The sequence below is a fragment of the Pieris brassicae genome, chromosome 4, assembly GCF_905147105.1.
Source record: "Pieris brassicae chromosome 4, ilPieBrab1.1, whole genome shotgun sequence".
Taxonomy (NCBI): domain Eukaryota; kingdom Metazoa; phylum Arthropoda; class Insecta; order Lepidoptera; family Pieridae; genus Pieris; species Pieris brassicae.
The window spans coordinates 15,803,722-15,816,401 of NC_059668.1; the positions used below are offsets into that span (position 1 = coordinate 15,803,722).

The following is a 12,680-nucleotide window of genomic DNA, read 5'->3' on the forward strand; positions in this document are numbered from 1 at the left end:
GAATTTAGTACTAGCTTAAAGGGCTCGAACGTATCTGTCTAAATACATTGAAATAATATTTTTCGCGATAATATATTTTAACAAGTTTTGCTACTTTGTGAATAACAAAATTGGACATGGAAACAATAATTAAAAAACACAAGTCACATCGTTATTGTTCAGTGCCTCATTGTAAATCAACCTGTTCTAGAGAGATTTCGTTATTCCTCTTTCCGAAAAGTAAAGATTTAGCAAAGCAATGGACTGATATTCTTGATATACGCAAACAAGCTACTAAGTATATATATGTGTGCAGTTTACATTTTGATAAAAAAGACTTTACTTTATCAATGTCAGGTAATTTCAATGTTTTATATTTCAAATATAAAGGCCAATGTTACCATTTTAAAAACTTAAATTTGAACAGAAAACATTAAAAATTAAAGATAATAATATATAATCTTGTTAATGTTTTAGCAAAGAAAAGACGTTTGAAAAATGGTGCTATACCTTCAAAAAATTTACCGATTATTAAAGCTGCGTCTAGTGGGCCACGTGCAACGCAATTGCGCGATATTGAAGATATTAAGTTAAAAGAACCAAAAAATGGTGAAAGGTAAAAATTATCCTTTTTAATATCTATGAAAACTTATGTAAATATGTAGATTTTATGTGTAGTTTTTTAGTGTTCAATCTATCCAAAACAAAGTCATCTTAAAATTCAAGCTCAATCTCACATCAGGTGACTAATGCTGAGATTCAGAGACGTTATTGTAAGGCGATCGAAGCCGTGTCCCGACTCAGCCAAGTTTGCATAATCGTATTGAGAAATATTGTTGTCAAACTTCGTAATCTGCTTTCTATTGTTTTTGGTGTGTGTAATCACACAATGTGAGAACAATTAAAAAAGACATATAAATATCATCTGAAACTGTAAGAAACATAAATGTAAGAGTGTAGAAGATAAACTTCAAAGATACATTTTGGATTACATAATAACATCGTGAATCTTAAGGTTTAGACAAGAGTGTATTTTGCGGAAAGCATGATTCGCTATCTGTACTAATATTGAACTGAAGAGTTTGTTGGCTTGGTTGAACCCTCTAATCATAGGTGGTTTCAATAAAATTAAGAACTATGAATTAATAAAATTGTTGCAAATTCTATCTACATAAATAGTGATCACAAGTATCATAGTTTCAAAATAACTCAACAAAATAATAGTTGAGAACCGTGTATGATGTGCACGTGTCGTAATCTAACAAGGCTAATTGAAAATATGTTCAAATTTTAATTTAGGGTTCGAGAATCCTAAATAAAGATGTTCGTGTGTAGGTTGAAATAAATCGCTCGCGGGACATAAAATATAAATAGTAATTAGGAATGAAATAAGCTATTATTAGTATTTATTTTCATTTGTCTAGTCACGTGATCATTCCCATTTCATTAGCAATACTGAGACACGCCTATGGTAAAAGCTGTTTTGTCTGCAGTAAAAGTTGCGGCTAGCAGCTCTCTCCCTATTGTTTTTCTAAGACGCCACAACTTTTATGTCACAGACTGCCTACACGAATTACAATAAATTTATGTCTCCATCCTTCTACATAGTTTGTAGCCTCAATACTCTACAAACTTCATTAATTCGAAAGGGATTTATTATTATTCATAATTGCCAAGTACCTAGTTATTCTGAAGTTATTAAATTTAATCGACAGAATGTGTCTCTTTATAATGTGACACTTGCAACCAAGTTTATATGTTTAATAAGCAAAATCGTTGTAGAATGATCTAAAATAATTCGCGATAATTATATAGGGCGCCTTTTAAGAAAATGTTAAAGGATGGAGCAAACAAGAGCGACTCCCTTGCTGAGTGCCGGGCTTGCCTACAGTTATGTGCAAACGAAGAACAACACAATTTGTTTAAATGCTGGGATCCACCGTGGGCTGGAATGGAAAACACTCCAGCAGAGGACTTATCTAAACTTGCATGTGTTCAGGTAGGTGACGCACATGGTGATTATGGCTTCTATTATTTATACTAAATGTTAGTACATATACGACCATACCACAGATATAATCAATATATTCATCAAACCTAACTAACTAGCGTAGGTACAACTTAGCTATTACCATAAAATATAGTTTCGTACGAAATTGCAGATATCTCAGACAGACACACATTCAAAAATCCTCTGTCAAAGTTGCTATAAGCATCTGCAAAATGCTTGCCAATTTGTGGAGATAGTTAAAAAAGCAGACGAAGTGCTTAGTTTGCGGATAGGAGTTAATCCACATACACCTGATAGCTGGCCCAAACCTATACAAATTGATAAAAATGTACCCTATGACAAGGTTCAGATTAAAGATGAAATATTTTCGGATGAAGAGACTCATCAAATTAATGAAGAAGATTTTTCTAATGTGGATGTTAAAATTGAAGCAGATGATTGGCCTAGCCAGTCTGTACATATAAATGGTAAAGATATTTAAATAATTACATCAGTATACATTTTTATTTAATAATGAGTTATTTTATATTATAGAGATCATAATCATAAGATTGTGTTGTTTACAATTTTAATTATATTTAACATTTTTGTCAATATAGAGTAGGATAATTATAATGTTTTTTCTTAATTACTAAGTTTCCTAGATTATTTATTGAAAACTTACACAAACCTTCAAATAAATAAAGAACTAAATATTAGTATTTAAAACACATAATATTTTCTGTTCAGTAATAAGATTAAGAGAATCTTGATTATATGATTTTTTGTGGGATTGTAGATATAATATCTCTTGGTCAGTTAAATAAAGAAATGGCTGAAATTAATGGATACCTACCGGAGGTTGAACAAAATAGCAAAACCAAAGGCTTAACCAGTGAAGGACCAGTAACAAATGGTGTTGTGAATTATAAACATGATAAGTCTGATTCATTTAATACTAATGTAAGTATAAAACAATTTCAATAGACAAATTACAATTAGCAATTATTAGCAAAAGTAAGAAGTTGTGAAACTTAGCTTTAAACATAATTGTTTAAATAATATGTGTATTCTGCAATTTTCTAACTTAGGATGATTCAGCAGCTGGGCTTGAAACTGTCACATTTATGTTAAAACCTACATTTTTAGATGCTAAAAACTGTTGCTTAGTCTCAGATAAGTTTAAGCTGACTGCTACAAAAAAATATTTAAAATGGAATAGATTAAAGAAGCATATTCAGATTATATATATATGACTTTATTTTATACAAATATTTCATAATAATAAAAAAAATTTTTTTAATGTTTTCAGTGCTTAATTGTTAGAGTTAAGGAGGAACCAGTAAGTGATGCCGAGTCAGAGACTAATGCTAGTGACTTGTCATTAGATTGCATTTTGTGTTCCAAAACATTTTTAAGTCTTACAGGACTCAAGGTTAGTAGATATGTAACTACAAATGTTTCATATAAAGGAGATTTCTGATGGTTTGTTATGATAGCATCTGCCTTCAGACATATTTTAGTAGATAATCTAAATTGATTGTACCATAAACAAAGTAAATATAACTTTGAACAAAAATAAAAATTAAGATCAGAATTAGAGTTGATTGCAGAATAAATATCTTGAAATTTGATTATTTAATTTACCTTTTTTTTCAAGTGCCATCTTTGCATTTTTACTTATACATCTGTATTGTTATAATTTTTCTTTACATTTGGTATGTTTTTGTATTATATATTCTGTTGTTGGAAGGTCAGCAGAAGGTCAAGTCATCAAAATTAAATATAATAAATATCCATTAAAAAGATTTAACATATTTTCAGGCTCATGTCATTGCTCAACACTCCTACAAAACGGTCAGAAGAAAAACTATAGATGACACAGAAGATAACTTGTTAAATTATGTTTGTAAGATTTGTCAAAGAAGTAAGTAAATGTTAAGTTTCCTTGCTTTATAACTATAATAATTTAGAGATATAGATTAAATTAGACTCTGTATAACCAAACTTAAACTTAAATAAAACATGTGATTTACACAAGTGTCAAGAGTCAGATACATTCTCTTAATCTCTGAATTATTTTAACCAAATTAAAAAAAGTAAAGGATGAGCTTATGAATTCAATATGTATTTGTTGTTATAGCCTGCTTTTTAAAGTGCTTAATAGCCCCACATTTAGTACAGTAAACAAATATTTCATTTGTACATTTTAGCCAAAACTTTAGTTCGATTTAAGTATTAAATTTAGGTTAATGTTTGTGTCTATTTACCCAAGAATGTTCTATGAGTATAGATACTAAAATTAAAATGTAATTTTTAGGATTTGAGACATCTACAGATCTTATGGTCCATGAGACTTGCCATAATATGTGTGTGTGCTATGGTTGCAATACAAGTTTTGAGACATTTGACCAATTATCCCAGCATAGGCGATGCTGCAAGTCCCTCAAGAATAGTGAGGTTGGAAAGGTCCTCAAACTTGAGGATGTTCAAAGGTAAGCGATCAATATTTAATATTTTGCTAGTGTAATAAATTAAATATGTAAATGTTTTAGTAAGACACAAATATATAAGAGCGCAAAAATATATTCATAACAAATTGTAAATGTCAAAATGTAATTTTATGTAAACAACTGTACGGAGTTAATACTTTTCGTATGATTATATTTCTATCCTCTTGGTATTATTGCAAGTAGACATCATAAATACATATATCGACATTTATTTATTTATTTACACACATTTGGCCACATATGGCCAAATTTAATCAAAAATATTATTATATTATGAGAGATTATTATATAATTAAGCCACCTTTACTAAATCCACAGAAAACATTTGGTGTCCTCTCTAAGTATACCCTTAAATCATAGTGTAATATAATTATTATGATAATTGCATATATTATTTTTATATATCAAAACTTAGAAATCTGAGCTGTGGTATAAATACAAGGGGTACATAAATTTTTAAATTATTCAGAAATAGAAGGTCTTCAATGCAATTAGATATCATGTTAAAAATAATAGTTTTCAAGGAGATGCTGTCAGATACATTTTTAGTCATAATGGAAGTGGATGTGTTGTGAACTTAAATCACGAATAAAAAACATACATATGATGTAATAAATTGTTGTATGCATTGGTTTTGCATAAAAGATTCTTGTTCCAGGATGGCAAACATAACTCAGAGAATCCTTGAAGTTATTACAAATTTCACAATATTTTCCAAAAACTCGGAACATGGGAACATTTATGAGTGCTATCAAGCTCTGTTGGCAGTGATTACTCAGAAGGAGGACTGCATATGTGACGATTTGTCTAGTGAAGATGATGATTTATATAATTTCTCAGACTTGGAATCAGTTGATGATACACTACTTGAATATAACAGACATTTTCTCTCAGATTTACAAAAGAAATCAAATCTATTGATTGAATCTCCAGTTATGGAACATGATATTACTAGCCAAACTGATGATGGCTTCTATTCTATGGAACACTCATTTAAGGCAAACGGAAAATTGTCTTATCCTGTTGTTAAAATAAAACGTCTAGAAAGTCCAATCTTAAGAAATTATGAAAGTAGTTATTTATATGATAACCATTCTGATACGGCTTTAAGTTATGAAGATTTTGAAGAATTAGATGAAATTGTACTAGATTCTGAGGACTTATTGATTTCTATTGATAGCAGAGCAGATGGTGTAGAAAAACAAGAGCCAAAAGAAGTTAATAATCAGTTAATATTATCAAACTTTGAAAGTTGCACATTAAACACTGACATTGATACAAGTATAGATTCATTATTACATCCAGATTTTAATGACATTTATGAGAAATCATTATCATCCGGTTTTCTCCTGTTAAATGCATCAAATTCTATCACAGAGGAGGAAAATGTAGCCTGCTTAGAATTTGATGATGACGACGACGAGTTTCATTCAGGCAATGTATCTGTTTGTCTGGATATACTGTCCAAATATTTACCTGACAAAACAGAAAATGATGAAAATTTTGTTGAAAAAAAGAGTTCTAGTGAGACGTTATCTAAGGTTGAATTGAAGTCTTCTTTTGCTTTAAATGTTGCAAACACAAATCTGAATCCAGTGGCTAATGATGAAATAATAAACCTCATACATGAAACTAATGACCTTGACAATTTCAAGAAACCATGCATAGTTCAGCCATTTTCTGTTAATAATAATACATCCATTGGTCAAATACCTAAAAAGAACACAACAGGCATAACTTCGACTGCCTTAACACTCTTTAATATCAATGAACCTCGAGTCATCAAAAATGCATCTATTACAAATGCAAATTTGGACACAACACCTCTTTGTATATCCGGTGACAAGACTATAAATTACATATTACAAAAACCCGTGAAAAATATTGTTGTGACCACATGTGCATTGAAAACCAATATTTTAAATCAACATTGTTCATCAACAGATGTGAACATTTCTGAAATTAATTCTAAAGTGCAAACTGCTAAACTGTCTACAAGTAATATAGTTGATTGTGAAAATGACGTTGTTGGCACTGACATATGTAATGATAAAGAAGCATCTTCACTTGAACTACCTTCTTCTGTTACTTGTGATAGCAATTCTCAAACATTTGAGCCCTTAAGTTTACCTAGACTTGTTGGAGTTAATAATAAATTCATATTTAGGTATAGAAGTACACGAAAAATAAGACGTGGATGTACGATGGATTGTAAATTTGGTTGCAGGAAGATTTTTACATCGCATCTGCGGTATGATAAATTTAAAAAATTTTGGAAAATGGATCTTAGCGCACAAAGTAAATTTCTCGACGATAACGTAGTTAAGAAAAAGTCACGAAAACTACTATCCGGGAACAGATTTTTTCTACCTATCTCTAATTTGTCGGTGCGTGTATGTCAAAAATTTATCGAAGATACATTTTCAATTTTAATGCTAAGTTATAGAACAGAATTAAGAAAATATAAAATGACTTTTGATGATTATTATTCCAACGTAGTACAAAAAGATACAAAGGTACTTGAGTGTTGCAAGAAACAAACTTTTTCTAAATGTCTATCTTCTATTGATATATTTAAAGAAAACAAAACAAATGGCAATGGCAATGGAGACACGAAACAATGGGATGATTGCGTCATAAAGAAAACCAAAAATATAGCCCAGAGGAACTGTGGTTCCGAGCAGTGTTGTGTTTCTTCCATTCATTGTGATATAAAAACAAATGTGACTAGTGGTGACACACCTATATACTATTGTAGTATGACAAATGGTCACAACATATTAGTTGATCAAACAGGGTCCGAAATCAATAAAAGTATAAGTGAGCACAATTTAAAAATTTGTTCGAAAAATAATAAATTTGAAAGGGTACCTACAACTCGCAATAACGAATATGCTTCAGGCGCAAGTAATGTCATGAAGCGGTATAGATTTAATAACATAACAATGAACGTTAGCACTATAGATAATGTTTCATTTTCTCGATCAAACCCTTACGTAAAGCTGATTGATATCGGATTTTACACTCGATTGCATTCTTTAGATGTTCCAGAAACACCAACTCAAACTCATAGTCGATTGGTGGAAAACATTGATATTTCAAACTCATCCTTATTTCAAAATGTTGATTCATCTAGTTATCATTCAGATAAGAACAACTTATCCTACCGAATTGATACAAATTTAGACATTCCTAAAAGAGATAGTAACGGCCAAAGTATTCTACAAAATCAAGTAAAAACTAATTTTCCCCATTCATCTTTTGAAGATTTGCAAACCTCCAAACATATTGATTGTCAAAGTATTCTGCAAGATAAAGTAAAAAGCGAAATGGCTCACCCATCTAATAAATATCAACAGATTTCTAATGTAGTTACTAATTGTCGAACACTATTACAAGATGAGATGAAAACTAAAACTTTCCCTTTAGTTATAGAAGAATTGCAGGCCTCTGATCAGGATAGTAATAGTCAAAGTACTCTGCGGAACGAAATTAAAAAAATTCTCTCTCATTCCAATAATCTAAACGCTGAAATAACTAATTATTACAGTAGTAGTCATAATATCCAAGGTCATGATCCCTGTTCATCTGGTGAAGATTTGTCTAACGAAGAAAGTAAGATTAAACAAAGTATGGATGTTGAAATTGAACATAATGAAGATAGTTATCATTGTGACGGTGCACGAGACATAGTTGACGATGACTTGCCCCATTTACCTACAGAAAATTTGGTGCCATCTAATGAGGTTAGCAATCTTCAAGACGAAATGGAGGACAAGCTGCCTCTTTTACTTAATCCAAACCTAAAATGTACCAACAAAGAGAGTAAATGTAATGATATGAAAAATCACATAATACGGTTATCTGGTGAAGATTTGTCTAACGAAGAAAGTAAGATTAAACAAAGTATGGATGTTGAAATTGAACATAATGAAGATAGTAGTTATCATTGTGACGGTGCACGAGACATAGTTGACGATCACTTACCCCATTTACCTATAGAAGATTTGGTGCCGTCTAATGAGGTTAGCAATCTTCAAGACGAAGTGGAGAACAAGCTGCCTCTTTTACTTAATCCAAACCTAAAATGTACCAACAAAGAGAGTAAATGTAATGATATGAAAAATCACATAATACGGTTATCTGGTGAAGATTTGTCTAACGAAGAAAGTGAGATTAAACAAAGTATGGATGTTGAAATTGAACATAATGAAGATAGTTATCATTGTGACGGTGCACGAGACATAGTTGACGATGACTTACCCCATTTACCTACAGAAAATTTGGTGCCGTCTAATGAGGTTAGCAATCTTCAAGACGAAATGGAGGACAAGCTGCCTCTTTTACTTAATCCAAACCTAAAATGTACCAACAAAGAGAGTAAATGTAATGATATGAAAAATCACATAATACGGTTATCTGGTGAAGATTTGTCTAACGAAGAAAGTAAGATTAAACAAAGTATGGATGTTGAAATTGAACATAATGAAGAGAGTAGTTATCATTATGACGGTGCACGAGACATAGTTGACGATCACTTACCCCATTTACCTATAGAAGATTTGGTGTCGTCTAATGAGGTTAGCAATCTTCAAGACGAAGTGGAGAACAAGCTGCCTCTTTTACTTAATCCAAACCTAAAATGTACCAACGAAGAGAGTAAATGTAATGATATGAAAAATCACATAATACGGTTATCTGGTGAAGATTTGTCTAACGAAGAAAGTAAGATTAAACAAAGTATGGATGTTGAAATTGAACATAATGAAGATAGTAGTTATCATTGTGACGATGCACGAGACATAATTGACGATCACTTACCCCATTTACCTACAGAAGATTTGGTGCCGTCTAATGAGGGAAGCAATAAACGTAGTAATTTGCAAAACGAAATTATAAATAACGGGCCGCTGTCATCTAATATCCAAATTAGAAATGCTTCCTATGAAAATTTGTGTGATTCACAAAATTGTCCTAAAATTGCGCAAGACTTTAACAGAACCAACATAATTGAATATACTCATTCAAATCTACAGAATGATAAGAAAGATATAATTCAACAGCAAAATGTTAAAACAAATTGGCCTCATTCAACTATTATGAATTTATTGGCATATAACAAAGATAATGGAGAAAGTAATTGTCATAGTAGTTCAAATATTTTAGAATCCCAGATTTCCATTGATGAGAGTAATTCTAGTCAAATGTCATCTCAATGTAGTGTGCCAGAAAATACACAAGAAATGTATGTTGAAGGTTTATCGGATATTAAACAGCATTATCGGAAAAAATCAAATCATTTTAAATTGCAAAGGATTATTGGTAAAGGATATAAGTTTATATTTAGGTATAAAGTAACTAGAATCCTAAGACCAGGATGTCAAAATTGTACCTATAAATGCACACAGGCTATAGGATTTGATCAGCGACGCGTTCTTTTTAAAAACTTTTGGAAGATGGACATCCACGCTCAGACCACTTATCTTAACGAAAATGTGTTTCTTATTAATCCTATTTTAGGTTTACATGATATTAAGGAAACACGTATGAAACGGAATCATCAATTTTTCTTTACTGTGTATGGTAAACGTTTTCGTGTATGTAAAAAATTCTTTTTGAATACATTATCTATTCTTATGACGGATTTGAAAAATGAAACCAGCCGCTTAAAAGTTATGCGTCAACGTCTTAACCCTCATGTTAAACTAATTGACATTGGATTTCATAAAGACCCGCAACCAGCAATAGAAGGTGTCTCTTCTGTATCAAACCCATCTTCAGTGGAAACATTTGTTTCTGTCTCATGGAACGCCAGTTTAGATAGTTACAGCGAATTAGACTTGTATTCACTCCACACTAAAATAGAACTATCCAATCAATTACATAATCCACCAAAAGTTGTTAGGTTAGAAGGTATTAATGATGATGCTTTCCAACGTGATTCATCTGATTTTCAATCTCAGTCACCTGTATATGCTCAGTTGTCCACTGTAGATCAACATTATGACAAAGAAATAGTAACCAATATCTGCTCCTCCAACGCAGAACCATGTGATAAAAATACCCACTTAATGAAACCTCACGAAATTAATAGCATAGGGCCATTTATAACTAATGTTACAGAAGCCGGTAATGAAGAACAATCTTTTAAAGCGATCTTAAACGATTGGTCCAAACCCCAAGACCCTCCAGACAAACAAAAACAAGCGCCTTTTAAATGGACAACAAATTATAATCAATATTCAACAAAAAATTGCACACATACAATGTATATTAAAACTAAACGTGACAGTTTCTCTGAAATAGGTGATAAATTAAAAATTATGGATATCTGTTATGAATCTTCTTTAGACAGTGCGAATACATCTATGTTGGAATTTCGTCAGACGATTTCAGAGTCTAACTTCCTAGATTGCGACAACCATATAAGGACAGTGTCTTTCGATAGCGAACCCTATGAAAAAAGTGATACAGAAGTATTTTCAAAAGATTCTCAAATTCAAAATGCTTCTGGTCTATCAAGCCTATCGGATGCTGAAACGAATCCTGGTGCCGAAAGCCAAACAGATATACAAGAGGATAAAATTTTCGACGCACTGCAATTGTCGATACAGAAAGATTGTGCAGTATATGAACTGTCAAAAAATATAGATTCCGTTCTTAATGCCACTGCCCAACAAGATACAAATAATGCAATGGAGCAATCAGAATGCCAACTAGACCACCGGGAACTCGGCAATACTATTTCCACTGGCTTGGCTTTAACCTATTCACTACCTACTTTCACTGATTCAAAAAATAATGGATCTACAAAGCTAACTAATTCTGTTTATGTGTTAAATAAAATAAATATAGATCAAAATACTTCTGTAATAAATATAGACGAGGATAGGTCCCTAAATACTACTGAGAAACATACGAATGTGATACAAGATAATACTGATGAACAACTGCATCCAAATCAGGCGAGCGATACATGTGATATTTCTATGGAATCCTTTAAATGCTCGAATTTAAATATTGAAATTTCAAACCAAACTAATCCATCTCCTAGAAATACGGATAGTTTACCTACAGAAACTGAAGAAGTCACTTCAGTCCAACATAAAAATAATCCAAACAATAGTGTGACTTTACTATCTGATTTTGATATGCAAAATCAAAATTATCACAATTCAAATGTTTATCCCTGTACCTCACCAAGAGGAACATCTTATACTGATTCTTGCAATTCTAGTTCAGAAGATCTAGAATACAACAAAATGCAACTAATTAATGACAATAGACTAGGATCAGATTATGCTCAGTTGTCTAACGTATATGAACCAATATGTATAGAAAGTTATTTAATTACCAAAGATACCTATTATGCTACTGAGTCCAGTTGTAGCCAGTTTGCTTATGATACCCAATCAAGCATGAATTGTAGCCAATCCAGCTTAGACTTTTTTCCCAGTTTTGATGGCCAGAATGTTGTTGAAACTGTAGAATGTGATGTCACTCAATCATTTAAATCAATTCTTAACGAATGGGCTTCATAGTTTGAGCACACCAACTGTTTTTTAAAGTACTGCATTGTATTGAAACCACAAGGGATATAATTATTAGGATATTATTCTTCCTAAATATTTATGTGTTAAATGTATTGTATAAAATAAATTCAATTGTTTTCAGAAGTATAACAAATCCAGGTTTAGAATTGAAATGTCCACAATGCTCAGAAACGTTCACAGATGCATATTATCTGGATATCCATTTAGATATATGTCACCCTTCTTATGAACCAAAACATTCTATTCATTCTGAAGAAGAAATGGAAACGGAGGTGCTCGAGAGTATACTTGGGCAATAAAGCTAAACTTATAACCATTAACAGCTCAAAACATTGATCTTTAAGTTTTGTTATGCGTGTGTAAGTTTGAAACATGGACAAATGTTTAATAAAATTATAATTTTCTTAAGCGACTAGTTTAATTATCCGAAACAGAAGGAATCCTAACAAATTTTTAGATTAAATTTACTTAACTAATTAAGTCCTGTAATGGCTCCTTTGTCTGCCAACTTGTATGTTATTTATATAAATATTTTCATTTTTAATGTTCATTAAATAAAATCTGAAACAATTATTATAATGTGATATTTCAAGGAGTCATGAAAGTGTAAATAATTCAATTGATCATTATCATTTTACAGTGTAA

General features: G+C 31.3%; 1 protein-coding gene across 3 annotated transcripts; it reads left to right on the forward strand.

Annotated features, from left to right (window-relative positions):
* Positions 1–16: 16 nt before the first annotated feature.
* On the forward strand, positions 17–12,655 carry LOC123709089. 3 transcript variants are annotated; one of them, XM_045660205.1, is made up of 9 exons: positions 17–336; positions 457–595; positions 1,795–1,978; positions 2,142–2,457; positions 2,769–2,932; positions 3,282–3,404; positions 3,794–3,896; positions 4,290–4,464; positions 12,157–12,655. In XM_045660205.1, exons 1-9 carry the CDS (start codon positions 117–119, stop codon positions 12,332–12,334), a joined length of 1,602 nt encoding a protein of 533 aa, XP_045516161.1. In that variant the 5' UTR covers positions 17–116; the 3' UTR covers positions 12,335–12,655. The 3 variants fall into 3 exon arrangements, with proteins under 3 accessions (XP_045516161.1, XP_045516159.1, XP_045516160.1); XM_045660203.1 differs by having other exon boundaries at positions 5,141–12,294; XM_045660204.1 differs by lacking the exons at positions 17–336; positions 457–595 and adding an exon at positions 856–927 and having other exon boundaries at positions 5,141–12,294.
* The last annotated feature ends 25 nt before the right edge of the window (positions 12,656–12,680 follow it).